The sequence below is a fragment of the Oreochromis niloticus genome, linkage group LG14 (genome assembly GCF_001858045.2).
Source record: "Oreochromis niloticus isolate F11D_XX linkage group LG14, O_niloticus_UMD_NMBU, whole genome shotgun sequence".
NCBI classification, from domain to species: Eukaryota; Metazoa; Chordata; class Actinopteri; order Cichliformes; family Cichlidae; genus Oreochromis; species Oreochromis niloticus.
Genome location: NC_031979.2, coordinates 1289590 through 1317206, shown reverse-complemented (window position 1 = coordinate 1317206; position 27617 = coordinate 1289590). Strand labels below are relative to the sequence as shown.

Sequence of the window (27617 nt, the reverse complement as noted above, 5' to 3'; positions counted from 1 at the left end):
GATCAATAAAAGTATACATTATTATCAAACAGTGAGAATGTGAGAAAGTCATTGCTGAGAGAAGAGTGTGCCAAAAGTATTAAGAACGTAGATCTGGAGAGCCATTAATGGAAAGGGCAGTCGGTGTTCAGTTGTGTGTTTCTGCTGACGAGTTTAAGTTCAGAATAACTGTTAAAGAGCACCCAATGACAAGAAGAGGAATCCTGTGCACAATAACATCAGTGTATCAATCAATCTTTATTTATAAAGCACTTTTCATACAGAAATGTAGCACAAAGTGCTTTACATGGTTAAAAGCAGCCCACCCCACCCTCTAACTCACTCCCCACACTCTCATTAACATAAACGATCATGGATATATACACACACATCCCCCCCCCCCACACACACACACTTAAAGAGTAAAATTGGGCTGGGCACACATGAGCGAAACACTATCACAGGGATCCGTTTGCACCAGGAGCCGGTCACAGACCGCAGCCTCCAGGCTGGGCACACAGCAGGAGGGAGGCAAAGAAGCCCCCCAGCCAGGCTGAGAAGACCAACAGAGCCCCAGCAGCCACGGTCGATCACAGCCCCGGTGCAGAGAGCCCCCTCCGAGGAAACACTGGAGATATGACCCAATAAGAATATATACAGGATAAAAACATAAAATAAATAAGAGTGGGATACAATATAAATATAAATAGAGTAAGAAGATAAAAAATGAATAAGAATAAAATCAATAAATATTAGGTAAAATCTAAATTAATAATATAAATAGAATAACAGGATAGAATAAATAAGCATAAAATAAATAAATGTTAGGTAAAAGCTAAATTAAAAAGGTGGGTCTTGAGCCTGTTCTTAAAAACATGTACGTTCTCTGCGGCCCTGAGCTCCTCCGGCAGGCTGTTCCACAGACGTACCACTGAAAAGCTGCCTCTCCGTGAGTATGTGTCCTGACTTTAGGGACAATCAAAAGGCCAGTACCAGAGGACCTCAGGGTCCGCGAGGGTTCATATGGTAAAAGCAAATCTGAGAGATAAGAAGGCCCAAGACCATTAGACATTTAAAAACCAATAAAAGAACTTTAAAATCGATCCTGAAACACACGGGGAGCCAATGCAGCGATTCTAAAACCGGTGTAATGTGGGCCCGCCCTCTGGTCTTCGTCAGCACACGAGCCGCAGAGTTTTGTAAAAGTTGTAAAGGTGAAATATTCTTTTTGGGGAGACCAGAGAGCAGGGCATTACAGTAATCAATGCGACTGGTAATAAAAGCATGCATCAGCATCTCCGTGTTGGCCCGAGAGAGAATAGGGCGGACTCTGGCTATATTTTTTAGATGATAAAATCCAATTTTGGTTACATGTTTAATATGTGGGATAAAACCAAGCTCAGAGTCAAAAATAACTCTGGGTGGCTGTAGCTCAGGTGGCAGAGCAGGTCAGCCACTAATCAGAAGGTCGGTGGTTCGATCCCAGGCTGCATCCTGGTTGCATGCCAAATATCCTTGGGCAAGATACTAACCCCATGTTTGCCTACTGGTGGTGGTCAGAGGGCCCGGTGGCGCCAGTGTCCGGCAGCCTCGCCTCTGTCAGTGCGCCCCAGGGCAGCTGTGGCTACAATGTAGCTTGCTATCGCCTGTGTGTGAATGGGTGAATGACTGAATGTAGTGTAAAGCGCTTTGGGGTCCTATGGACTAGAAAAGCGCTATACAAATGCAGGCCATTTAACACCCAGATTTTTCACTTGTAGCGAAGGACATAGTGAAAATGCCTGTAATTTAGACAGGAGTTTCTCTCTCTGAGCCTCAGGACCGATGATTAAAACTTTCAGTATGACCCACTGGGATTTGATGTCAGGTGATTTGTGGCACCTGTCATCCTAAAAGGAAAGCAAATCCTGCAAGTTATGTCAAGAGAAAGTTGGATGGGACGAGCCACTCTCAGATGATTTGCGCACACAGTGGGAATCCTGGCTCCTAGATCTTCAAAACCTGTCAAAGGTGAAAGTTCAAAGACGTGTCTTACCTGGAAACACAGACATCGTATTTTAAATAGGATTTTAAAGGACTCACACAAACAAAAGGTGAAAACACAAGTGTTGAGGACAGACAAAAAGCGGAACTGTTCATAATAAAACTTGCACAAGAAAACACATTCAGCAAAGAAATCAAGGACTTAACAAGGTCTTAAATAATCAGGCCCCATCTTATCTTAATGACCTTGTAGTACCATATCACCCTATTAGAGCACTTCGCTCTCACACTGCAGGCCTACTTGTTGTTCCTAGAGTATTTAAAAGTAGAATGGGAGGCAGAGCCTTCAGTTTTCAGGCCCCTCTTCTGTGGAACCAGCTTCCAGTTTGGATTCGGGAGACAGACACTATCTCTACTTTCAAGATTAGGCTTCAAACTTTCCTTTTTGCTAAAGCATATAGTTAGGGCTGGACCAGGTGACCCTGAATCCTCCCTTAGTTATGCTGCAATAGACGTAGGCTGCCGGGGATTCCCATGATGCATTGAGTTTTTCCTTTCCAGTCACCTTTCTCACTCACTATGTGTTAATAGACCTCTCTGCATCGAATCATATCTGTTATTAATCTCTGTCTCTCTTCCACAGCATGTCTTTATCCTTATCCTTGCCCCGCCCCTCCCTGAGCCTGGTTCTGCTGGAGGTTTCTTCCTGTTAAAAGGGAGTTTTTCCTTCCCACTGTCGCCAAAGTGCTTGCTCATAGGGGGTCATATGATTGTTGGGTTTTTCTCTGTATCTATTATTGTAGGGTCTACCTGACAATATAAAGCACCTTGAGGCGACTGTTGTTGTGATTTGGCGCTATATAAATAAAACTGAATTGAATTGAATTGAAGGAAAGGACATTCAACTGAAGGATAAGATACACAAGCTGTACAGCCTAAGTCCGTTTGTTGATGAGCAGGAAGTGCTTAGGGGGGGAGGACGTTTAGCAAGAGCAGCTCTGCACCCATATATCAAACATCCTGCCATTATTCCTAAATCAAGTCATGTGTCGTCTTTACTTATTAAACACTACCACGAAAAGGTGCAGCATCAAGGAAGAGGAATAACTGTCAACGAGCTGCGCTCCAATGAACTATGGATCACAGGATGTAGTAATGCAGTTGGTTCTCACATCTATAAGTGCACAACCTGCAGAAAGTAGAGGAGACATACTCAAGATCAGCTGATGTAAGATCTACCAGAGGATAGAATGGAAACAACACCCCCATTCTCCTAGTGTGGCATTGACTGTTTTGGACCTTTTTATGTAAAAGAGGGGAGAAAAGAACTTAAAAGGTATGGTCTTCTTTTTACATGTATGTGTTCTAGGGCAATACATATAGAAATGTTGGATGACCTTACCACTGATGCCTTTATGAATGCATTACGTTGTTTTCTTTCTATTTGTGGACATGTAAGACAAATCAGGTGTGACCAAGGTACTAATTTTGCTGGTGCTAAGGGAGAGTTTTTGAATGCAGTGAAGGATTTTGACAAAGAACAGTTGAAACAATATGGATGTGAGTTTGTTCTGAACACCCCCTCTTCAAGCCACATGGGAGGTGTTTGGGAGAGACAAATTAGAACTATTAGAAGTGTTTTAACTGCTATTCTGGATCACACTTCTAAGAGACTTGACAGTTCCTCACTCAGAACGTTTCTTTATGAAGTTATGGCTATTGTGAATAGCAGGCCATTAACAGTAGAGAACCTAAATGATCCAAATTTGGAGCCTCTTACACCAAATCATATTCTCATGATGAAGTCCAGTGTTATTCTACCTCCTCCTGGCCAATTTGTGAACCAGGATCTGTACCTAAGAAGGAAATGGCACCAAGTTCAGTTTTTAGGGAATGAATTCTGGACAAGGTGGAAGAAGGAATACCTTCTCAATCTTCAACAGAGACAAATCTGGCAAAGAGATAAAAGGAATGCAAAGGTGAATGACATTGTTATTCTCCAAGAGGACAATTCTCCAAGGAACAAGTAAAAACTGGCAAGAGTAACAGAGGTATATCGCCTCTGTCAGTGCGCCCCAGGGTGGCTGTGGCTACAACGTAGCTTGCCATCACCAGTGTGTGAATGTGTGTGTGAATGGGTGGATGTCTGGATATGTAAAGCGCTTTGGGGTCCTTAGGGACTAGAAAGCGCTATATAAATACAGGCCATTTACCATTTATCCAAATGCAGATGGAAGAATTAGAAAGATTAAGCTTTCGCTCAGTGATTTAACCTTGGATAAGGATGGGAAAAGGACTGTCAAACAATTTGATAGGCCAGTACACAAAACTGTGTTATTGCTAGAAGCAGAATAAATGCTAAAATGTAAACATGTTCCTGTGCTTATGTGTTTAAGTAGAAATCACAATAGGTTTGTGATTTGGTGGGAGTTTTACTGCCATACTTTTAGTTGATGTATTTTGTTTTGCACTATGCATATTTCATATGTCATTAGGTCATTTATTGTGGAAATTCTCAGGTAGGAACTATTGTACTGCATGTTGGTTCCACTGGTGCACCTGAGGAAGGTACACGCCCATGTTGATGTAGGAGCATGGCATGTTGAAGCAGGAGAGACCAATTTTGTCTTGTTTTTATAAGTATCTGCAAAGTGCTCATTTCTCCCTCAAAGAATGGGTCAGCCAGCGAGGTATGTTTTGTATGTTACAGTGGCTTGCAAAAGTATTCGGCTCCCTTGAACTTTTCCACATTTTGTCACATTACAGCCACAAACATGAATCAATTTTATTGGAATTCCAGGTGAAAGACCAATACAAAGTGGTGTACACGTGAGAAGTGGAACGAAAATCATACATGATTCCAAACATTTTTTTACAAATAAATAACTGCAAAGTGGGGTGTGCGTAATTATTCAGCCCCCTGAGTCAATACTTTGTAGAACCACCTTTTGCTGCAATTACAGCTGCCAGTCTTTTAGGGTATGTCTCTACCAGCTTTGCACATCTACAGACTGAAATCCTTGCCCATTCTTCTTTGCAAAACAGCTCCAGCTCAGTCAGATTAGATGGACAGCGTTTGTGAACAGCAGTTTTCAGATCTTGCCACAGATTCTCGATTGGATTTAGACACCAGACAGGTCAGGGATAAAGTTATTGAGAAATTTAAAGCAGGCTTAGACTACAAAAAGATTTCCCAAGCCTTGAACATCCCACGGAGCACTGTTCAAGCCATCATTCAGAAATGGAAGGAGTATGGCACAAGTGTAAACCTACCAAGACAAGGCCGTCCACCTAAACTCACAGGCTGAACAAGGAGGGCGCTGATCAGGAATGCAGCCAAGAGGCCCATGGTGACTCTGGACGAGCTGCAGAGATCTACAGCTCAGGTGGGGGAATCTGTCCATAGGACAACTATTAGTCGTGCACTGCACAAAGTTGGCCTTTATGGAAGAGTGGCAAGAAGAAAGCCATTGTTAACAGAAAACCATAAGAAGTCCCATTTGCAGTTTGCCACAAGCCATGTGGGGGACACAGCAAACATGTGGAAGAAGGTGCTCTGCTCAGATGAGACCAAAATGGAACTTTTTGGTCTAAATGCAAAACGCTATGTGTGGCGGAAAACTAACACTGCACATCACTCTGAACACACCATCCCCACTGTCAAATATGGTGGTGGCAGCATCATGCTCTGGGGGTGCTTCTCTTCAGCAGGGACAGGGAAGCTGGTCAGAGTTGATGGGAAGATGGATGGAGCCAAATACAGGGCAATCTTGGAAGAAAACCTCTTGGAGTCTGCAAAAGACTTGAGACTGGGGCGGAGGTTCACCTTCCAGCAGGACAACGACCCTAAACATAAAGCCAGGGCAACAATGGAATGGTTTAAAACAAAACATATCCATGTGTTAGAATGGCCCAGTCAAAGTCCAGATCTAAATCCAATCCAGAATCTGTGGCAAGATCTGAAAACTGCTGTTCACAAACGCTGTCCATCTAATCTGACTGAGCTGGAGCTGTTTTGCAAAGAAGAATGGGCAAGGATTTCAGTCTGTAGATGTGCAAAGCTGGTAGAGACATACCCTAAAAGACTGGCAGCTGTAATTGCAGCAAAAGGTGGTTCTACAAAGTATTGACTCAGGGGGCTGAATAATTACGCACACCCCACTTTGCAGTTATTTATTTGTAAAAAATGTTTGGAATCATGTATGATTTTCGTTCCACTTCTCACATGTACACCACTTTGTATTGGTCTTTCACCTGGAATTCCAATAACATTGATTCATGTTTGTGGCTGTAATGTGACAAAATGTGGAAAAGTTCAAGGGAGCCGAATACTTTTGCAAGCCACTGTATATAGATCATTTTCTGTCTTTGTTTCACCCGTCTTACTATTTCATTGAAATTTATGTTGTTTTAGTTCGACAGTGGCGTAGTTTGTGATCAAGGTGAAGCTATAAGAACCCGAAGACCTTACAACTCACATTAAAGACAACTCCATGCCATCAGTAAAAAGAACTCTTTATCGACTTTAAGAAGAAGCAGAAGTGATAGAGACCCTTACCAGCAATCATTCATTTATTTTTTTATATCCTGTGGCTTTTTTTCACAGTTTGTTGACATGCTGTGTAGGTGTGTACTTGACTGTGCTAGCTAATATCGACATAACAGGGGAAACATCTGGCTTTGACTAATATTTACCTGTAAGTTTGAATGCTGAACACTTGCCCAGCGATGGGCATATCAGACACATCGGTGTTTTCATCCTCTGTATTGTCATCCTCGGTTGCCATAGCCACGGTATCAAGAGGTCGAGGGCGATGCTCCCAAACTCCGGGTCGCGCAATCTTTCATAAAGAATTTAAACAGTATTTGGTTTTATTTCTGATAGGTTTGTAGCTTGAACCTATTCACTGGAACGTTGAAGACAATGTAATTACACAGCAAGCAAGACACGAGTAGGCAAGTTCTTTATGTTTCACGTGCACGGGAGAGAACTGGACAGGCGCCGTTCCTTTGCCTGACCCCAGTTGCTCTCGTCCGCTCCCCCGTAACACTGCTCTTTTATTATGGTTACATGAATATGCATAGGTTCATTAACATATAACGGCTTACATAGGTATACATGTGAACAAAGAATACCTTGTGTGTGTGTGTGTGTGTGTGTGTGTGTGTGTATGTGTGTGTGGGGTCAAACTGTGATCCCAGGAAGACTCCCCAGAGCCGTCCATCTAAACAAAAGGCACTTAGACTAAAACAGTTTATCCTACCATAAAACAATAAGACGAGGTACGACCTCTCCCATGCTCCTAAAATGTGGGTGTGAAAGTCAGAGAGCTCTGGAATGCACACAAAGCTTGCAGACTATTTAGGATCAAACCTCTACCAATCTACACCTAAATATAAAACTCTAAGAATATATAAGTAGATATTTCTAAGCATAAATGACAATCACAATACAAATCTAACATTTCCCCCCTTTTGACAATTATGCTAGAAAAGTACCCAGTTATGAATACGTCATGTCTGACAGTGTCAATGCAAACATTTTTATACTCAGCATATGTCAATGTACACAGTTTGACAATTGTATTGGCAGTTATCCAAGTTCTCATTAATCTCATTCAATGGTAAACTGCATCCTACAAGTAAACAGATGAATTGTTAATGGTCAAAAGAGAAATTAACATTTTCAAAAACACTCCAGCTTGGTGGTGCTCCTCCGCAAGACATGTAAATCACACGTCTCTCTGCAGAGTGGTTTAAGTTCTGCAGGGCGTCATAAATGTCTCTTCCAGTTGTTTCCATCACTGTCCATAGGACCAGAGTCCAAATGTATGTAGAATAGACATTCAAACATACCAGTTGAGTTTGCCGTTTGTCAACATGGGTCTCAGCTATTGTGAGAGCTGCAGACCTCTTCAGCACTCTAGTTTTATGGCCTCTGCCAACCCCCATCACCTCACTTCAGGCCTCCTTGTCCTGTGGGGGATACATATCCTCCATTGTCCATCCTCTGCAGGAAAACCCTCTGTGGAAAGGGTGCTGGATCCAGTTATCTTACTGCTGTTATGATCCCAGCAGTCTTCAGTGTGCCATCGTATGCACAGTACAGTGACACAGCATTAGGTGATGTTCATAGGAAACTGCTGTCATCACCACCATAGCTTCTGGTTCCTGTGCTTCTCACAGAATCATGATGCCATCCTTGGACTCCCCCTGCGTTGTCGATGGAGCTTGGCACGCTCCCCTCATCCTTCAGGTGCCCGTCTGTCGTCCACAATCTCCTCTGTTGGCCTCTGGAAAGCCCCCTTGGCACAGCTCTCATTCCAACGCAGCTTCGTGGTCCTTGCTGTGGCTCAGAAACCTGATCTCATGATGGGCCCCAAACAGCTCGACCTTTGACCTCAACCACTGCCTGGACTGTCAGCTATGCCTGGAATGGGTTGCTTCTCACTGGGCCTCAGAAGATTTCTCAGGAGATTCCTTTCAGCAATACTTTAACTGCTGCACCTATATTTCCTTGCTAGGAGGAAAAACTCCTACTTGGAAAGCATGTAAACCATCACACCACATTCTTTAGTTCAGTGAGCTTCATCTATGGACCATCAAAGCCTCATCTGAACATGGATGCACCACTTTGCATAGGTTTACCCATAAATGAACTGTTAATCACACAAATCACTGCAACAATCTTAAAAAAACATAGCTTAGAAAACATAGAAAACATAGTTTCATGTAATTCATGTAATTCTGGACCCCTCCTCTTGACGCATGGACACTCCCATGAGTCAACTCATCAAACCTAGATTCCTGTCCTAAAGAAAAAGGTTAGCTAGATCATGTCCCAGGCAACATCATGGCATCTCCTCTGGAGCAGCTCCGTAACCCTGCAATAAAAGATGTTAGTGTGTTTTGCACAGTAAGTGTGCTCAACATCTGGCTCCGCCTGGAGCCATCATACACACCATCATGGCCTGGAAAACAAGATCTGGAAGTGAAATCAAACTTCACACTTATAAACAATTGTATTATAAGAGTAATAAAGCATTCAGCATCAACAGGACAAGTATCATGTGCAGGTTTTCTCAGATCAGTAAACTACAATTATTACCATAATTTGCCTCAGACATGGATCATCCCATATACTCAGTTAACATTAGTGTAATCGGTGACTTCCCTTAAGCAAAGTCACTCCATGTATTTAACACTAGGAGCTCAGTAGTGGCCAGCTAATGAGCCCCATATCAAACTATTCCACAAACACTGCATCTCTTAGTTGCTTTCTCATGTTACTTATCCGTCTCTGCTGAATCCTCTACATGCACTCTTAGAAAAAACAAACATCAGCAACACACATGGACAATCCTGGAGGTCAGGCACAAATTGACAGGGTCCAGAGGTGCTGTAAAAAGGCCATAAAGTTAACCATCCATAGCTGTGGACAGAAGTGACACTAGTTTCAACACAGAAAATGTCTCACATGTTATTCATATCATCAAAGTAACCTTTAACATTTTCCCAACAACACAGTGTAACAGCATCACCAACTCATAACCTGTAAACACAGTTCTCTTCAGACATGGACCCAGAAATCCTGTAGTAGAAAAACATCAACCAGCCATCCTGGTATAAATCACATGATCAAATCACATGAAGAACTGTAATGCTATAGAAATGTTAGTGCTGCGCAGGTGCATACACACTTTCTCACAGTTACCTCTGTAAGCAACACAAGGTAGTGAATAACACCCCTGATAGATGCACAGACACAGAAAGTGGCATTTAAAAGGTTAAATCATCACGCAACCTCGAATGTTGTTGTCATCTTTCTGCTCCTGTAAAAAGAAACACACATAGATTCATCTGCACCTTTGTCAGGTGGGGGTTAACTTCGCACAGTGATGTCAGTCAGTCTGTCAGCTTCTGTCTGCTTTTACCAGTCAGTCAGTGTTTTTTCCTTTTTTTTCTCTTCCACTCATTCATGCATTCATTCATTCTTTCTTTGCTGACAGTGGAACCTATCGTCACCTTTAGCATCCACTCACAGCAAAATGATGTCATTTCAAAAAGAAAAGAATTTAGACTGGATTTTCTCGTTGAATCCTTTTGGACAGGAACGTATTTTCTAATTGTCCCAGTGTCAGGAGTTTTCCTGTATTGCAACTCAGGTCAGAATAAAGACGCTCAGACAGGTTAACGTGTACACGGGTGAGACTCAGGGAGACTCGCACCCAGTGCAATAGTTGTCAGCCTTTTTATTCATAGCATTCTCAGAGACGTACAGGAAGAGATAAAATAGAACTGTGCTGCGTGCAGGCTTCCTGTGGAGTCTGCACAGAGTGTAACTTCCCCATTTAAGCTGAATACTAAAAGAGCAAACACATCTAGATAATGAAATGTACTTTTAAGCATAACATAATAAAAATCCCCAAATCCTAAAATCCCTTGACATTCCCACCTGTTGTTTGATCTTTCCTTCTATATATGTACATCAACCACTAACATTGTGTCAGTCTATGGGCACCTGTAAACATTTTTAGCCAAGACATCGTAAAATACTGGGTTTTGTGAGTATGTTATATCCAAGTGTCTATCTCATTATCATCTTCTTCATTCTGTGATGGGGTGATGTAAGCATGAATTGAAGCAGTTACCATTTTTGATACCATGTTCTTCAAACAAGGTATGACACATGAAGTGAAAAGACACAATAACAGCAGAAGAACACCAACAAAAACAAGTCCTTTAATCAGCAGGGACTTCCAAGAGCCGCTTAAAAGCCACGTAAGCCAGTCTTCTGTGTTTGTGGCATAGTCTCGTTGTTGTGCATCCCGAAGTTGTCCGAGTGTTTTCAGAGCATCAGTCATGTTCGGTGAGTGCACATTATCTGGAATGTATGTGCAACATGTGTTGTTAAAGAGGACACATAGTCCTCCTTTCTCGGCGAGAATCATGTCCAATGCTACCCTGTGTTGCATTACTGCAATGCGCAGAGCGTCAATTTCTTGATCCCGTTCGTCGTTGATTTTACATGAAGCATTCAGAACCTTTTGTCTTTCAGTCCAAAGTTTAAATTCCTCTGGGACATCGGAACCCCATATGGAATCATGCTGCTTGAGGTCCGGGGTGCTTTGTCTTTTCCTTGTTGTCGACGTTGAAGTTGACATGGCGTCCACGGTTATCTTGAAAGTGTGGTCAGATATGAAAATGGGAGCGCACTGACCTGTCCAATTCCCAGGAAGGATAAAATAGGCCCGTTGGCCACAGAGCCAGGCCATCCCTTGCACCCAGAAGGTGCCATTTGAGATGTTGCTGCTCTTCACGGGCCCTCCAGGAGCGTGTGTCTGTACTTGTTATGATTTAATGTTGTCAGTGTTTTGTTTTATGTTATGTTTAAGGATTTGTTCTCGTTTCCTGTTTTATTGTGAAGGTCTGCGTCTCATGTGAGTGTGTTCAGTTTTACCTCTGTCTCGTCTTGTTGATTATTCCCAGCTGTGTTCCCCACCTGTGTGTAATCTCCCTGTGTTTCTCTGTGTGTATTTAAGTCGCGTCCTCTGTCTTTGTGTTTTGGCTGGTCCGTCTGTGTATCCACCATGTCTCATCCGTGTGTTTCCCTGCTGCCCAACCGTCATCTGTTTTCTGCTCGCTGTTATTCGTGTTCAGGTTTGTGTTTCTGTTCAGGGTCAGTAGTTTAGTTTTCCCAGTATAGTTTAGTTCTCCGTTTACCATTTTGTCCATCTCTTTTGTTGTGTTTGCCTTAATGGCACCAGCCATTTTTAGCCAACCTGGTTGTCCATTTTAAGATAAAACCTCTTCTCACTCACAATCTCGTATTCATCTTCTTTTATGTTGCGGCTATGAGCCGGGTCGTAACAGTACTGCTTTGCAGTTGGTGGTGTTTCCCATTGGCGTGGATCTGTTCTTTTGGCGGTAGCATAGGCTGTGGCTTAAATTCCCATTGTTCTCAAGAAAGACTGGGAATGATTTAGCCTTACTTCTGTGCTTCACTTTCAGGTCAACCCAGAACCATTCGTCACATGTGCCATTTCGTAGTCCTATCTGGAGAGGTTCCTCATGGTTGACCACGATTCCCTGGAATTGATACCCAAGGCTGGCGTAGCTTGCGGCACACTCTGCCTGAATTATGTCCATTGCCTTCGCGTACAAGGTGGCGTACTGTGTCGTTGGGGGCATATAGGAGCAAACATAGCAGTCTTTCCTGGGTGTGCTGTCATGTATATATCGATACCATGCGTTATTCATCCATGGGTGAATGTGGTCTTGTGTCATGTCATGAAGATGTGAGTTGTCATGTGTCCATCTTGTCTGCAGGTGGTGTTGTTCATCCTTTTTCTCTCGGGTGAGTGTTAATAAACTCACCAGGAGTGCAACATTAGCCACTAGGAGGACGAGTGTCTTCATGATGACCAGACACACCTGTGACCTCTGATGAGTAGACTACCGGCAAGAAGAAGAAGGCGGGGTGTACCCGATCAGCCCTCCCTCCACCAATAGATCACCAGGAGTTAGGGGTGTCGGCGTCTAAACGTTTAGGTTGTCACTCACTTTTTTGCAGTGGCTTTGATGGATCCAAGATGGTCTTTCTATTTTGCAGGCAGTAGGTGTGGTGAGTAGCACCTGATAAGGACCTTCCCACCTTGGTGAACTCCAGTTTTTTCTTTGGAGTACTTAGATCAGGATCTAATCACCTGGTTTCAACCTGCAAGACACTGGAGAGATATCACTCGGCAGTTGGTTGTTTAGAACAATCTCTTTATTTTCAAGTAATTTATTCATCCATTCCAAGTAATTTATTCATCCATTCGGCTAGTGTAGTTTCTCTTATTGACTTATCTATGGGCTCACATTGACAAAATGTGTCCCATTGTCTGATCTTATCAGAGTGGGGATGCCATATGTTGGAATGAAATGGTTGCACAAACATTTTGCTACTGAGATGGTGTCTGTTTTTGTTACTGGATAGATTTCTGGCCATTTTGAGAATACGTCTATGATCACTAGAGCGTATTCTGAGCCTTGGCATTCATTTAGCTCAATAAAATCCATGTGGATTGTATGAAAAGGATGAGGTGGTGTGCATTATGCACATTATAAGTGACTTTCTCCTGAGCCCATTTTAATGTGGAGAAACTCACTTGCAACAATTTTCTCGACAACGTGTCGTATAGCGCTTCTGTTACAATCATGCAGATCTGCTCAAACAGAGATCATCAAACAAAACTTTCAGTGCACTGTGAAAGTATCAAAATAAAAAGGCTTTGTTAAGTCATGACACTTGCTCCTCATCTCAGGAGGGTAAATCATACCATCATACTAATTGGCAGGCTCAACTTCACAACAAAAGAAAAATCATCAGCTAGATAAACTCCAACCCAACCATTAGCCACACAACATAAGCCTCACGTCTCATTAGGTATCAATTTTAATCCCCAGGACTGTACTTTTTACTCATTTAGGCCACAAATTTTATTTAGTTTTCCTTTTTCCCCGTCATCATAAAACATGTGACATGTTGTCATGCATTTCGCAAAAGAAGTTTGTTCTTATGTATTCAGAGTTGTGTATCTGGGTGCAGGATTCACTCGCACATCACAACAGGAAACTCAGTGTTTTAGAGTCTCCACTCTAACAAACTCCAACACATCCCATTCACTCGTACTAGAATTCCATCACCTTTTATTAATCTAAGAACCATCAACCAATTTGCATATCAGCTATTAACCCACTAAGTTGACAGGACAACAGAAATGCATGTTCAAAATATTATCACAAAAATAGAATTTCCCTCATACAGTAAATTACTTGTGCTGCATCAGTCAGGCAGAAAGCATCTCCCAATTTACTATATTAACAACTAAATTTATTTCCTGATCACTGGTTGGTCAAACCAGAATCCTGTTTTTTTTTCACAAAAATTAAAATGTTGTCCTGCAACCTAGAGAGTTAACTGTCAGCATTGGATAAATTCAGCATTTGATAACAAGTGTCTGTTAAATTTACACTATTTTAACACTGATGAGAGACAACAAGCTGATTTTCATTGCATGTGTGTTTGTGTTATTAGGCAGGTTTAATCAATGTCTGTGGAGCTGCATCTCCAGCAGGGCATGTTCTTAAAGCTGCCTTTCCTACACACTTCTCTGCTATTAATTGATCATTTTTAACTAATGTGCTATGAGTCCACTGGTCTTTGCATCACACCAGGTGACTTGGACAAGATGATAAACAGACTCACATGCTCATGATGCTGCCTAATCTTCATGAGCTTTCTTTTGTTTGTGTTAGTAGGGTTAATACATGTTCTGCTTGTGTGTGTGATTTTGTATGTTTCTTTTTGCAGTGGTTCAGATTCCTTCTCAATTTTCCACTTAAGCAGTCAGTTTTCTTTTCCCCAGGTTTGCTAACCCAAATTTAGATTTCCCACATTAAACAACAGCATTCCTCTGTGTTCTCACCTACTGCTCTCACTCTGTTGTCCTCTCTCACTTCAACAGTCCAATAGCCGGCAGTTCTCTTCCAGCTTTGTCCTGTATTCTTCACTGTCTCTTTCATTGCCATCTTGCTCCAAACACGGCAAGTGTCAAACTCCAACAATCTTCTCAAAAGTCCTTCACACACAGTGAACTTGCAGCTTGCTGGAAACGCATCTCCATTCATCCAATCAAGATGATGGATCTTCTCTTTCTGATGCCGTTTGCCCATAGTGCTGCTGGACCTCTCTGCTCGGGTCTCTAGTATTGTCTCTTGGACTGCTGTCCACTGTTGATGTTCATGCTTGTGCTTCTGGTAGTGCACTCTGTGTCTTCAGGGAGAGATTAGCTTCCTTGGAGCTTGCTTTTTCAGGATGAGGACGGGAAGCTGCAAAACAATTCAGCCAAAAAATTCTGGCTGGGTGTTTCTATTTTTTGTTTCTAATGATCTTAACCTATAATTTTCTTCCGACTGCTGCCCGTGGAGAATTGATCCAGGTCTGCTTTTCATCTGAAAGTGACAAAACTAAGACATTTTTCATTATTATCATCACTGTGTAACCAACACACACCTCTCTCTCTCTCTCTCTTTTTTTTTTTTGAACTCTCCTGTCTTGTTCTTGGCTGATAAACACAAAACCTTTTCCCTATTATTTTCCATCTACAATGTAGATTTTGTCTCTTTTTTACTCTTTTTTTTCGTTACACTAGCTGGTGACCTGCAGAATCACTGCTCTCACAATTTGTGACAATTACGTTTACACAACGCACACACACTGATGATATGTGCCATGGAGATCCATAAGTATGATCACAAGTTTATTTAATTATTTTTCAACCCAACAAAGCAAATAAACAAAAACATGATGCTGATACTATGAACACTCTACACACATGAGTCAAGATCCAGGAAAACTGCTGCGCATCTGAAAGAAGAAGCTGAACTCACGGATACGCTACATACTCGAGTTATCATAGTTCTGTTTCCCTCACTTTGATGAGTTCTCAGCAGCTCCCGATCTGATAATGTGTAGCTTGCTCATCAGCTCAGAAGAGACAGCAACGCAACCTCACACAGTGGTTGCGTGCTTTGCCCCACAGTGGCAAAGACTTACGGTGTGTTCACACCGAACGCGATAGGCGCGAGCGAAAACGCCCCAAACGCCCCTAATTTGACGCGTGCACATTCGCACCTCGACGCGTGTCCAACAGAAATCCATCGCGCGTCAAATTGCATATTTTGACGCGCGTGAACCGGAAATGTGGGCGGGATGTGGGAGGAAGTTGTGCCAGACGGTATCTTTGCAAGATGGCAGCTGTCGAGCTATCGCTTGAAGAGAGAGTTTCCCTGCTCTATCTACTGTGGAGAGCAGAGCAGCGGGGGAAAAGACGTCCTTGCCGTACCTGGGTCCATCAGGTCCTCCAGAGGCGTGAGCAGTTTGGTGAGTTTCACCACTTGCTCCAGGAGCTGCGCCTGGATGACGGCCGATTTCAGCGATATCACCGTCTTTCACTCGGCCAGTTTGAGGACCTGCTGTCCCGCGTCGGTCCCAGAGTCGCCCGCCTGGACACCAACTACAGGCGCTCAATTCCACCTGCAGAGCGCCTGTCCATCTGCCTGAGGTTAGTAAAAGTGTTTAATACGGTAGTCCTTTATTGATACCTGTGCTAATATATGCTAAACTATCGTTTATACACTGCTAACATGGCTGTGGTATGCTAACAGTGAATGCTCTCGGTGTTTACTGAAAGCAAACTGTGGTACGGTGACGACTGTATTTTTAATATTTCTAGTGATACTCGAAAGTTCTCATCAAGTCCCGATTTAATTCGATTTATGCTGTTATCAGTGTTTGCAATGATAGCATGGCTGTGGTGTCTATCAGTGCATGCTCTCTGTGTTTGCTGATATCAAACAGTGGACCACTGTGCGCTAATCTTTGTTGTGATACTCTCCTTTTTTTAAATTTAGACCTGGTTTAATTCATGTATAGCTGAATTTTTTATATAATCCCCGCAGACTGTTTTAGATATTATCTAATAATTATAGTGTATATTAGATAATATCTAATATATTTGTAATTGAAATCTAACATCACCAAAGTGTTTTGGAATCTGAATAATGTATTTTATAACTGCAGTACACATCATACTAATTTTAAACAATTTTGTCCAGGTTCCTTGCCACCGGGGACTCCTTCAGGACCATTGTGTTCAGTTTTCGAGTTGGTGTGTCTACCGTGAGCCAGATCATCCCCCAGGTAGCGACAGCCATCTGGGACTGTCTAGTGGATGATTTCATGGCTGTTCCTTCACCAGGAGACTGGCAGTCCATTGCAGAGGAATTCCAGGAGCGCTGGCACTTCCCTCTCTGCTGTGGAGCTCTGGATGGGAAGCACGTCCAGACGAAGGCACCCCCCAACTCAGGATCCATGTTCCACAACTACAAGGGAACATTCTCCATTGTTCTCCTTGCGGTTGTGGATGCAAGGTATCGCTTCCGAGTTATTGATGTTGGGGGGTACGGGAGGACCAGCGACGGGGGTATTCTGGCCAACTCCACCTTTTGTCAGGCTCTTCAGGCCGGGACTCTCCATCTGCCTCCTGACCAGCCTCTACCTGGTGGAGAACACCGTGGAGCCCAGCCCCATGTGTTTGTGGCTGATGAAGCGTTCCCGCTGCGGCGTGAGCTCATGAGGCCTTTCCCTGGACACCTCCTCCCTTTAGAGAAGAGGATTTTTAACTATCGCCTTTCCAGGGCCAGGATGATAGTGGAGGGTGCCTTTGGTGTCCTCTCCTCACAGTGGAGGATGTATCGGCACTCCATGGAACTCCGTCCTGAAATTGCAGAGAAGTGTGTGAAGGCAACGTGTGTTCTCCACAATTTTCTGCGCTGTTTGGACGAGAGAGGGGCACCTGCTGTGAGGAGTGTGGCACCTGCTGTGGTGGAGCCGTTGCAAAGCCTGGGCCGTGTAGCAGCAAACAACTCCTCCAGAGAGGCTGTCCTGGTGAGGGAGAAGTTCATGGCCCACTTCTCGGCGGAGGGAGCTGTGACTTGGCAGCCAAAGGAGTAACCTTGTTTGAAGTCTGAGTGACTTCCCCACAACGGCTCTTTTAAGAGCCACCCACAAACCTGTAAAGAGTGTTCCTGCTTTTTTAACATTTTCTTAATAAATGGAGCTCTACTCCAAAATAAAATAACCTCTCTTTACTCTCTTAAATAACTTCACTATGTTCCTATATACTGTGTGATGCAAAATTTTGGGCAACCTTATTAATAGTAATTATTTTCCTGTATGAATCGCTGTTACAATTGAAAATGTCACTTGCATATATCATATAGGAGAGACACACATTGATATACACTAAATTTTCATTTCATTTGTCTTTTTTAAGTTGCCAATGTATGCACCTGCTTGATTTTGTTTAAACAATTATTCCACACTTTATGTAAATCCAGTGAACTTCTTTGCACTTCTCACATATCACTGTGTGTGTCTCCTGTATGATGTATTTAACTAACAATTTTTATTGTAACAACCAACGATTTCTACAGGAAAATAATGACTTTTACCAAGGTTGCCCAAACTTTTGCATCCCACTGTATTAGTATATTTTGTCATTAGTATAATAAGAAATACATTCTACATGTGTCAAGTCGGGTGCGAATATTTGCTGTGTAGTAAAACTGAGACATTAGTCATTAAAAATGTTTATTTGAAAAAATATATAAATTCAATAACAACAACATTAAACATAAATATATAAAATTTAACTATTTACAGAAAGACAGGAACAAAAAGGACCCAGCTTGGAGTAGAAGAGCCTCAGGGAGAATGAGGAGAAAAATAAGAACATTGTTTCTGCCCTGGAGAGCCTGCTGCCTCATCAGAAAACTACTGATCGCTAGGGTCCAATGTTTCCAAATTTAACACAGCTGTGCTGCTTTCAAAAAGTAATTTGTGCATTTGGAATTTCACGAATTCTCGTGTCTGAGGCGGCAGGCTCTCCAGAGCAGGAGCAAGGCCAAGGAGGAAATACTCCGTTGGAGACGGGCGTGGCCTCTTCAGTGACTCCAGGATGGCCAGCTCCACCGCCGATGGACCATCCTGGGACCCGTCCCTCGACCGCTTTTGAGCTGTCCTCCTCTGTGGGCCTGTAAAACACAGCACAAAACGCAAAGAATTGAGAAGGCTGCTACTAGATTTTCATTTTCAAAATTGAAAAAAACAGGATATGAACAGATTGGTTGTGAATATTTAGTAAAGGTGATCACCAGGGAATCCAAGTGACTAAAAAGCTATCAGTGCTTGATGTACATACCTGTGGGTGCAGCAGCAGGAGTGGAGGGACCAGGGACTGGGGAGCCAGAAGAAGCATCAGGGGATGGCTCTGCTGCATAATCAGTTGACTCTATCAAGACAATATTAAATGTTAACAGGTTGAAAACAATAGTCATTCCGAAATTATATACAGTGGTCCCTCATTTATTGCAGCACATGAACAATAGTCGCAGTTCTCATAAGTTCATTCTCAAAGTGCAAACCTTTGTCGATTTTTAAACGTAAAAGTATTATTATGCCGCGCTTTTTCTCCGTCTGTGGCGCCACTTTTGTGCGCCTTTTTCCCTCGCAGTGCAGGTGTCTATTTCCGAATGAGGGTCATAGTTATGAGTGTCTTTGTGCTGTTTTTTCTATTGGACGTGATGGTTATCAAAACCAAACATGGTAAATTTGGCGCAGGAGACACGACACGGAGGAGATTTGTCAATCAGGCTGCAGAATGCAATGCGCATTGTTGAAAGCTGTACGGTGCAATAACAAAAAATCAGCAAAAAGGCGAGGCATTGACGGATGAACTGCGGGACTACTGTATACTGTTTATTAATAAACAAAATATATTCCTATATGACAACACGCATAAATTAACTGCCTACATTAATTCATTGTAAACATACCTTCAGACTGAAACTCCCCTGCTGCCTCTCCGGGCTGTCCCTCGTCCTCGGGGGCGAAGTTCTCCATGGTCCGCACCATATTGCCGCTAGTCTCCCGTGGGGTGAGGAAGGGGTCCAGAAACCCCATGACCGCGTAAAATTTCCATCTCCTCCCCGATCCTGCTGCAGACCCACTCCTCTTCTCCTTCCATGTCCTCTTCTCCTTACTATACGTGTCCCTGAGGCTCTTCCACTTTTTCCTGCAGATGTCCTCTGAATAAACACATTATCTTGTTAGCGGAAAGGTATTTGTACATCAGTGGGGAAAATAGCGGGACAGTAGGCATGCTTGCCAGCTTTTGCGCGGACTCATCGGGTCAGTCTGAAAACTAAAAAGAAAGAAAAAAGAAGAACAAATGAACTTACCAGGTTGCCCGATCTCCTCACTTATGTGCCTCCAAGCTAGGTCCTTTTTATTCCTGTCCCGAAGTAGCAGCTAGCATCGTATAATTCTGGACGATTAGCCACTGCGCTGAGTTTTTCCTCCATACTGAATGAAGAATTGTGAAAAGATTTTGTTTATTATTCAAATATGCTTTGCTTGTGATTGTGTAAACTCTGAATGATGATTCACCCTGATAAAACATGAAACCTTGCCTATGCTTATCAAATGCCTGTGAAGACAAGTTCCTGTGCAAAAAGCAAAGGAAAATGCCACTTAAGCAGACGTTTAGTATAGTACGGACAGAATGTTTAGTAAGATATGCATTTGTCAGTTAAGCAATATATTCTGAGAACAGGCGGAGACTGCCTCTGTCTGCTGTGTAACCTACGTGCCTATATAACCTGCAATAAAGAAGAGTACTGTGTGACTCTCTGACTCTTTAGAGAGTTCACCCATGTACATATGATTTTTATATTGTCTCACTGTGTCTCTGTTTTACTTTGGCAGCTTTCTATTTGGGAAATTTTCCCCTGACATTTCTTGGTCCTTCGAAGCCGGATGAGACAGCCTATTTAAAGCAGCTCTCACAGAAAGCACCTCACCAGGTCCCGTCGGTACGAGAAGCCCACGTTGCAACGTTTTACAAGCGGTCCGCACCGTCGGGGGCTGATCAGGTGCATCTGAAGAAACCAGCGCCAAGGTAGGACAGACTACTTTGAGATAATAAAGGTTTGCGCAAAAACGAAAACGAAAAATAAGCTCGCCTAAGAAAGGCTGGAAGCACTACGCTCGCTTTAAGGAAGCTGGTAGCGTGAACGCGCGTTAAAACTGTCTGTCTTTTATTGTTTTTTTGGTGGAATAAGTTGATTTCTACAGCACAATAAGGAGGCTGAACTATTCCACTGATTTGTTTACTGTCGGTTGCTGAAGTACTGGTGAATCGAGAGGAAGGTCGTGTTTTATCACATAAAGTTGACACCGCTTTTGAGAATAGCTCAAAAGTAGAAGGGCGTGTCAGCCACCTCTCTCTGTTCTCGTGCCAGCGAAAGCGCCGCAGGTGTGTGTGTGTATTACTAAGCACTCAAAAACACATTGCGTCTAAAAAATCGATTCTAGTTTGACACGACTCTCAGTAGACTAGTCCTGTGTGGGCCGAAAAGTCGGAGATAAACGAAACTGAAAGTCCTGTGTGGGCTGAAATTCAGATAAACGAAACTGGAAGTCCTGTGTGGGCTCGTTTCATGAGACTCGCCTGTAAGACGGAATTGGCAGTCCTGTGTGGGCTCATTCCGCAATTTTAAAAGGTCTGAATAAAAACGTCCTGTGTGGACCGGGCCCTGTGTGGACCCGCACGTAAACGCTCGCCTGTGTAAGACGGAATAACTTGTCCTGTGTGGGCCCATTTCCGCAGCAAAGAAGAGGTTGGAGCTAGTGGTTTCATTTCACCCTGGGAGTCAGGGATCTCACTCTAAGAGTGAATGGTAAATAAGGAGCGTGTCAACTAAAAAAGGATTATAAGTACCGCGTGTGAAGTTTATGTGTTGGTAGTACTAATAAATCAAAATTAAATATGGGAAATAAATCTACAAAACCCGAATTGACTGCAGATGAACAATGGTTAGAGAAAAAATGCCCCGGTGCAGGACAGATAAGCGCAAATAGGTGGAGAAATCCCAAAAAAACAAACTGCACCGCCTGGGAGGGGAACTGTAGCCCTGGCCAAATACAGCAATTAAGTAAATGCCTACACGCAGAGATAGAAAAGACTAGTGGTAAAAAGAAGGTCCTGCGCATGTACGAGTACGTAAGTTTCTTTGTACCATGGCAGGAGGAAAGTAAGAAGCGTGAAGAGAAAAGAAACAAAAAGCAAAATAAACAAAGCGAAAAGCCACCTACCGAAACCACCAATCCTCCTCCTTGTCAACCACCTCCCTCAGCCCCGGGTCCCCCTGATACTGAGCAACCATACCCCCAAATCCTTATCCCCCTGTTTCAAAAAATCCCTTTGTGAAACCACAAGACCCTTATGTCTCAGCGAGACAACAACTGGACCTAATGACCCGCGAAGACCCACCGCCATGGCCTCCAGGCCCGTTAGGGCAATTTCCGTTAATTCAGGCGCCAAACCCAGATTACGGAAAAATAGGAGAAACAAAACAAAAAGAAAACAAGTCTGCCTCTGACTTCCTAGACAGACTACGACCAGTCTTTAGACAAAACTCAGGTCTAGAATATGATGAGGGCGTGAACACCCCTTTTGAACAACAACTAAAAAACGCGTTTCTAAAAGGCCTCCTCCCAAAGGTCCGCGCCCACGTAGATAAACATTGGGTCACTCAAAATACCGGAAGTCTAGCTGATGCTTTACAGCATGCAGAGCATGCAGTAAAGGTACAGAAAAACAAAACAGCACTGCCAGACTATGAGAAACCATTTCATTTGCATGTGGATGGCAGCTCAGGCTATATGAAAGCAGTATTGACCCAAGCTTTTGGTGACAAACAACGACCGTTAGCCGTTTATTCATGTGAACTAGATTCAGTAGCCTCAGGCCTACCTACATGTGTGCAAGCCTGTGCAGCAGCAGCAGAGGCTGTTAAAAAATCTGCCGACATTGTTTTGGGACACAAGCTGATTATCAAGGTCCCACACGCAGTAACTTCAATACTACTACAGGCTAATCTTTCTTATCTAACACATGCAAGACAGCTCTCCTACGTAGGCATCCCGCTCTCACAGTCACACATCACTGTTGAAAAGTGTGGTCAGCTAAACCAAGGCACCCTGCCCTCAACAAAAGCAGAGTGGATGACAAAACTACTGGAAAACAAAGAAATAGTTTTGAGCAACCAACTGCCGCGTGATTCTCTCCCAGTCTCTTCCAAGTCCTGCTCACAACACCCACAGCATGCAGGATTGCTGAACGACCCTCGTGGATTCATCAAAGCCACACAAAGAAGGTTGAACCAATCCAAGACCCACCAACATCTCCTTAAAGTGAGTGATAAGTTTAGACTCTGGTCCTCCCCAACCTCTAGTGTTCGCTCGGTGGGGGGTAGGGTGATCAGTGGCAACACTCGTGATCCCACTCCTCTGGCTGAGGTCTACTCATTAGAGGCTACGGGTGTGTCTGGTGGTCGAGAAGAGGAGAACACTCACAGGAATGGAGATGCTAGACAAAGAACCCAAGATTCCACTGAGGGAGAAAGGAGAGATGGACATAGACGACGTCAATATTGGACAACAGGATGCCAGCTGACAACAGTCACAACCCTGTGCTTCATGTTTGTGTTCTCAGTGTTCCTGACAATAGCCATCGTATCCATGAACATGGCCAGCACCGATAATCCCTGTGATCCCCACTGCCAGCAGATCTATCGTCAGTACCCAAGTGTGACATGCTCAGAACAAAGCGCTGTCCCCAAACAAGATCATCGCACCACGGAAAAAGTGGAACTAACCCGGAAAAAGCGCAGTTTCTGTAGAGGACACTGCTACGGAGTGGCAGGGGCCAGGAAATATGACAACCCATGCAACCAAACTGCAACCCTGAAGAAGACCGAAGATCTATACCTATGCTACCACAAAACCAGTTTCTCCTCTGCAGTATGGATCCCACTAAACTCATTCCACATTGGAGGCCGTCGAGGTGACGAGTGGAACGAATATGACTGGTACCTGTCAAGCACGGACTGGGACCAAGGCTGGGACACTGTCTTCACCTATACTGGCAACGACTGGACACCCTACAGTGAGTACTGGCTGGCAAACTCAGCAAAGAACTGGTCAAAAACTATAAATATGACCAAGACATCAACCCATCTGATACTGAACTTCCATACGGAAAAGCTCCCTCTAGCTGAAACCCCGCTAGCCATGTCCGTCCGAACTTGGGATCATTTTACCAACTCCCCTTGCTACCACCTGACACTGTTTGTGTACAGAAAACATGCAAATGATCCACACACCTACCTGTCAATATGCAGCAACATCACAAAAATCGGAACCAATGACACGACGAAAGACACCAAGAATGCTCCTGTCCTGACAGTGGGTCCTCACACATATATGACGAGAGTGGTGATAGTAGGACCCGAATTGGAGGCAGACGACTTGTTCAAAATAACCACAGGCATCTCTGGACACTCAAATAACTGGCTACTGCTAGCAGAACAAGCAGCCCAGGATGCAAATGATGACTGCATGGTCTGTTTAGGACCCCGCCCGACGTTAAGGTTGGTACCTTCACCAGTAGAAGAACACTGTCTGATACCTGTAATGAACCACACCAATGTTCCCGGAGCTAACTGTTCGAGATGGGACACAATCTTCCCAGTGACAGGCCCGGAAAAAACAAAACCCATATTTTCGCGAGACGTGACTGGCACAAACCACATGTGCATTAACATGACAGGCCCAGGAGAACGAATAGGAAGCCTGAATTCATCGAACTGCTTATCAATCACAAATGTAAATGAGACTTTTAAGCCTATAAGCAGAGCAGATGTGTGGTGGTGGTGCGGAGACCCCCAGATCTACGACCGCATGCCCAGGGACTGGACCGGTGTATGCGGACTGGTGTCACTACTCCTACCAGTACAGGTTGTTAAACTCTCAGTGACTGACATAACCACAACCTCACGAGAACATTGGCCAAAAACACGCAAAAAAAGAGCTGCACCAGAAAAGCCCGGCCCGGATCCAACCTATATTGACGCAATAGGTGTCCCTCGGGGAGTACCTGATGAGTATAAGCTGGTAGACCAGGTGGCTGCAGGCTTCGAGTCATCAGTATGCTGGTGGTGCACAATCAACAAAAACGTGGACAGAATAAACTACATCCACTACAATGTCCAACGTCTGGGCAACCTAACCCAGGCAGGCTTCTATGCTGTGGCTGAGCAATTGAGAGCCACATCCTTGATGTCATTCCAGAACAGGATCGCCCTGGACATGTTGCTAAGTGAAAAGAATGGCGTGTGTTCAATGTTTGGGGAACAGTGCTGCACGTTCATACCAAACAACACAGCCGCAGATGGCAGTTTGACCAGGGCCCTAGAAGGCTTGAAGACCCTGAATGAGAAGATGAAAGAACACTCCGGTGTTGATACTTTAATGTGGGACAGCTGGATGGACATGTTTGGAAAATACCGCAGCCTGGTATCATCAATTTTAGTATCAATAGCTGTCTTTGCAGCCATTCTGACACTTTGTGGTTGCTGCTGCATACCATGCATAAGAGCCCTGATCAACAGGCTGATAGCAACCGCCATTACACCAGACCCTGTCAGCCCAAGAGAAACTATGACGTTATTGGAACACACTGACACTGACACAGACACTGATGATGATGAAGCTGATTCAAGTGAAGAGAACAGCCTGTAAATAAAAGAAAATAAAAACCCCTGTTAACAATGATGCAACAGTTAAAAATGCGCTGCAAGAAATCATGCACAGCTAATAAACCAATGGTGTTTTAACTAGTGTGAAAGTTAAACAACAGGAGGGAAATGTGAAAAGATTTTGTTTATTATTCAAATATGCTTTGCTTGTGATTGTGTAAACTCTGAATGATGATTCACCCTGATAAAACATGAAACCTTGCCTATGCTTATCAAATGCCTGTGAAGACAAGTTCCTGTGCAAAAAGCAAAGGAAAATGCCACTTAAGCAGACGTTTAGTATAGTACGGACAGAATGTTTAGTAAGATATGCATTTGTCAGTTAAGCAATATATTCTGAGAACAGGCGGAGACTGCCTCCGTCTGCTGTGTAACCTACGTGCCTATATAACCTGCAATAAAGAAGAGTACTGTGTGACTCTCTGACTCTTTAGAGAGTTCACCCATGTACATATGATTTTTATATTGTCTCACTGTGTCTCTGTTTTACTTTGGCAGCTTTCTATTTGGGAAATTTTCCCCTGACAAGAATGAAGGGCTTTGGTTTGATCTGCCCCTTTGACCTGGTTACAGCCACGTCACCAGGCTCCTGATTGGTTGGCGCGGCGCGACTTGACGCTGGAGTTCAAATTTTTCCAACTCGAGCGGTGAACGCGAAACGCGCGTATGCACAAAATGCAACACAAAAACTGACGCGCGTGTTTTTTTTCGCGAGTCAAACGCGCCAGACGCGGCACACTGACGCGCGTTTCACGCGTTTTGGCGTTTTCACGACGCAAATCTGCTTCCGAATTTTCGCCGGACGCGCAATCGCATGTCATCGCGCTTTTCTATTGACTTTACATGTAAACCTGACGCTCTGGCCGCCTCTATCGCGTTCGGTGTGAACACACCGTTACACTTTCATATTAAATTCAGCTTCTCCATCATGTAGTTTTCAGCTGTTTCATACAGGGTTCAGCATATTAGTTGTTTTCACAGGTGTGCTCTATATCTCAACAATGGCTCATATTAGGATGACAGTTTTCAAACAGGTCAAGTGCCTCTATGCACTTCATTAATTAAAATATTTACCTATTTTACTTCATCTCGTATGTCATTGTACTGAATTTGAGCAACCTTAAGCTTAATGCAGATTACTGTTAACAACTGGTTAAATTAATGGTCAGGAGCACAGGCTGTTGTTGATCAGGGCAATCTAAAGAATCATCTAAACATTTTGTGTCAGCAAGGGGTGGGGGAAGCCATTCACCAGAGCATAGCTTAACTGCTGCTGATGTGGACTGGCCTTCTCCACACGCTCTTCAAGGCTGCTGTTTTCCAGCAGCGAAGTCCAGTCTGTCACCCTCTGACACACTCTTGGTTGCTTAGGAACCCATGATAACAACAACAGTCAGCGTCACAGACCACGTGTTCTACTCCGCACTCACTCACACAAACACACTCAACACAACAACAACACAAAATAGGCCTATTGTCCAGCACAGTCTGGACTCCGCGGAACTTCTCAACGCCCCACAAAGCGGCGGAGAACTCACTCAACGCCCCACAAAGCGGCGGAGGACTCACTTATCGCTCCACAAAGCAGCAACAAACACCGTTCTTAGCCCCACAAAGTGGCTAAGGAACTACACACTCACACAGTTATAGAGTCGGGCTCTTTGAACTTACTCGGTGTTGCTTAGCGTGTAATATCAGCCTCGAATCCCGCCGATCGTCATTGATCGAGGAGGAAAGACAGACAGCTAATCCACAGGAACTTCCTGGCTGACGTCAGTCTTTCAGCGTGTCTCTTCTCCCCTCGGTGAATGTCGACTCCAGGGATCCGGCTCGGAGGACGAATTAATGATAGGTTTGTAGCTTGAACCTATTCACTGGAACGTTGAAGACAATGTAATTACACAGCAAGCAAGACACGAGTAGGCAAGTTCTTTATGTTTCACGTGCACGGGAGAGAACTGGACAGGCGCTGTTCCTTCGCCTGACCCCAGTTGCTCTTGTCCGCTCCCCCGTAACACTGCTCTTTTATTATGGTTACATGAATATGCATGGGTTCATTAACATATAACGGCTTACATAGGCATACATGTGAACAAAGAATACCTTGTGTGTGTGTGTGTGTGTGTGTGTGTGTGTGTGTGTGTGTGTGTGTATATGTGTGTGTGGGGTCAAACTGTGACCCCAGGAAGACTCCCCAGAGCCGTCCATCTAAACAAAAGGCACTTAGACTAAAACAGTTTATCCTACCATAAAACAATAAGACAAGGTACGACCTCTCCCATGCTCCTAAAATGTGGGTGTGAAAGTCAGAGAGCTCTGGAATGCACACAAAGCTTGCAGACTATTAAGGATCAAACCTCTACCAATCTACACCTAAATATAAA

The 27617-nt window shown here is 43.8% G+C and overlaps 3 protein-coding genes across 4 annotated transcripts in view; 2 read left to right on the top strand and 1 right to left on the bottom strand.

The window, feature by feature from the left end:
- LOC112842157 (uncharacterized) overlaps positions 1-25222 on the top strand; it is a 33194-nt gene extending 7972 nt beyond the window's left edge. Inside the window, exon 2 of the mRNA XM_025898289.1 lies at positions 22707-25222. Within this exon, the coding sequence (XP_025754074.1) occupies positions 23114-25216 (2103 nt within the window). The 5' untranslated portion in view covers positions 22707-23113 and the 3' untranslated portion in view covers positions 25217-25222. The remainder of the gene's footprint in view (positions 1-22706) is intronic.
- On the top strand, positions 15760-17596 carry LOC109200244 (protein ANTAGONIST OF LIKE HETEROCHROMATIN PROTEIN 1-like). The gene is made up of 3 exons (XM_025898321.1): positions 15760-15850; positions 15899-16073; positions 16627-17596. Exons 1-3 carry the CDS (start codon positions 15760-15762, stop codon positions 17522-17524), a joined length of 1164 nt encoding a protein of 387 aa, XP_025754106.1. The 3' UTR covers positions 17525-17596.
- Positions 18166-27191, bottom strand: LOC102077551 (uncharacterized). 2 transcript variants are annotated; one of them, XM_019355739.2, is made up of 5 exons: positions 26905-27191; positions 19813-19936; positions 19408-19659; positions 18774-18863; positions 18166-18606 (listed from the first exon to the last, which is right to left on the bottom strand). In XM_019355739.2, the coding sequence occupies exons 3-5, from the start codon at positions 19532-19534 to the stop codon at positions 18347-18349; spliced, it is 477 nt and encodes a 158-aa protein (XP_019211284.1). In that variant the 5' UTR covers positions 19535-19659; positions 19813-19936; positions 26905-27191; the 3' UTR covers positions 18166-18346. The 2 variants fall into 2 exon arrangements, with proteins under 2 accessions (XP_019211284.1, XP_019211283.1); XM_019355738.2 differs by lacking the exons at positions 19813-19936; positions 26905-27191 and having other exon boundaries at positions 19408-19790.
- Positions 27192-27617: the final 426 nt, after the last annotated feature.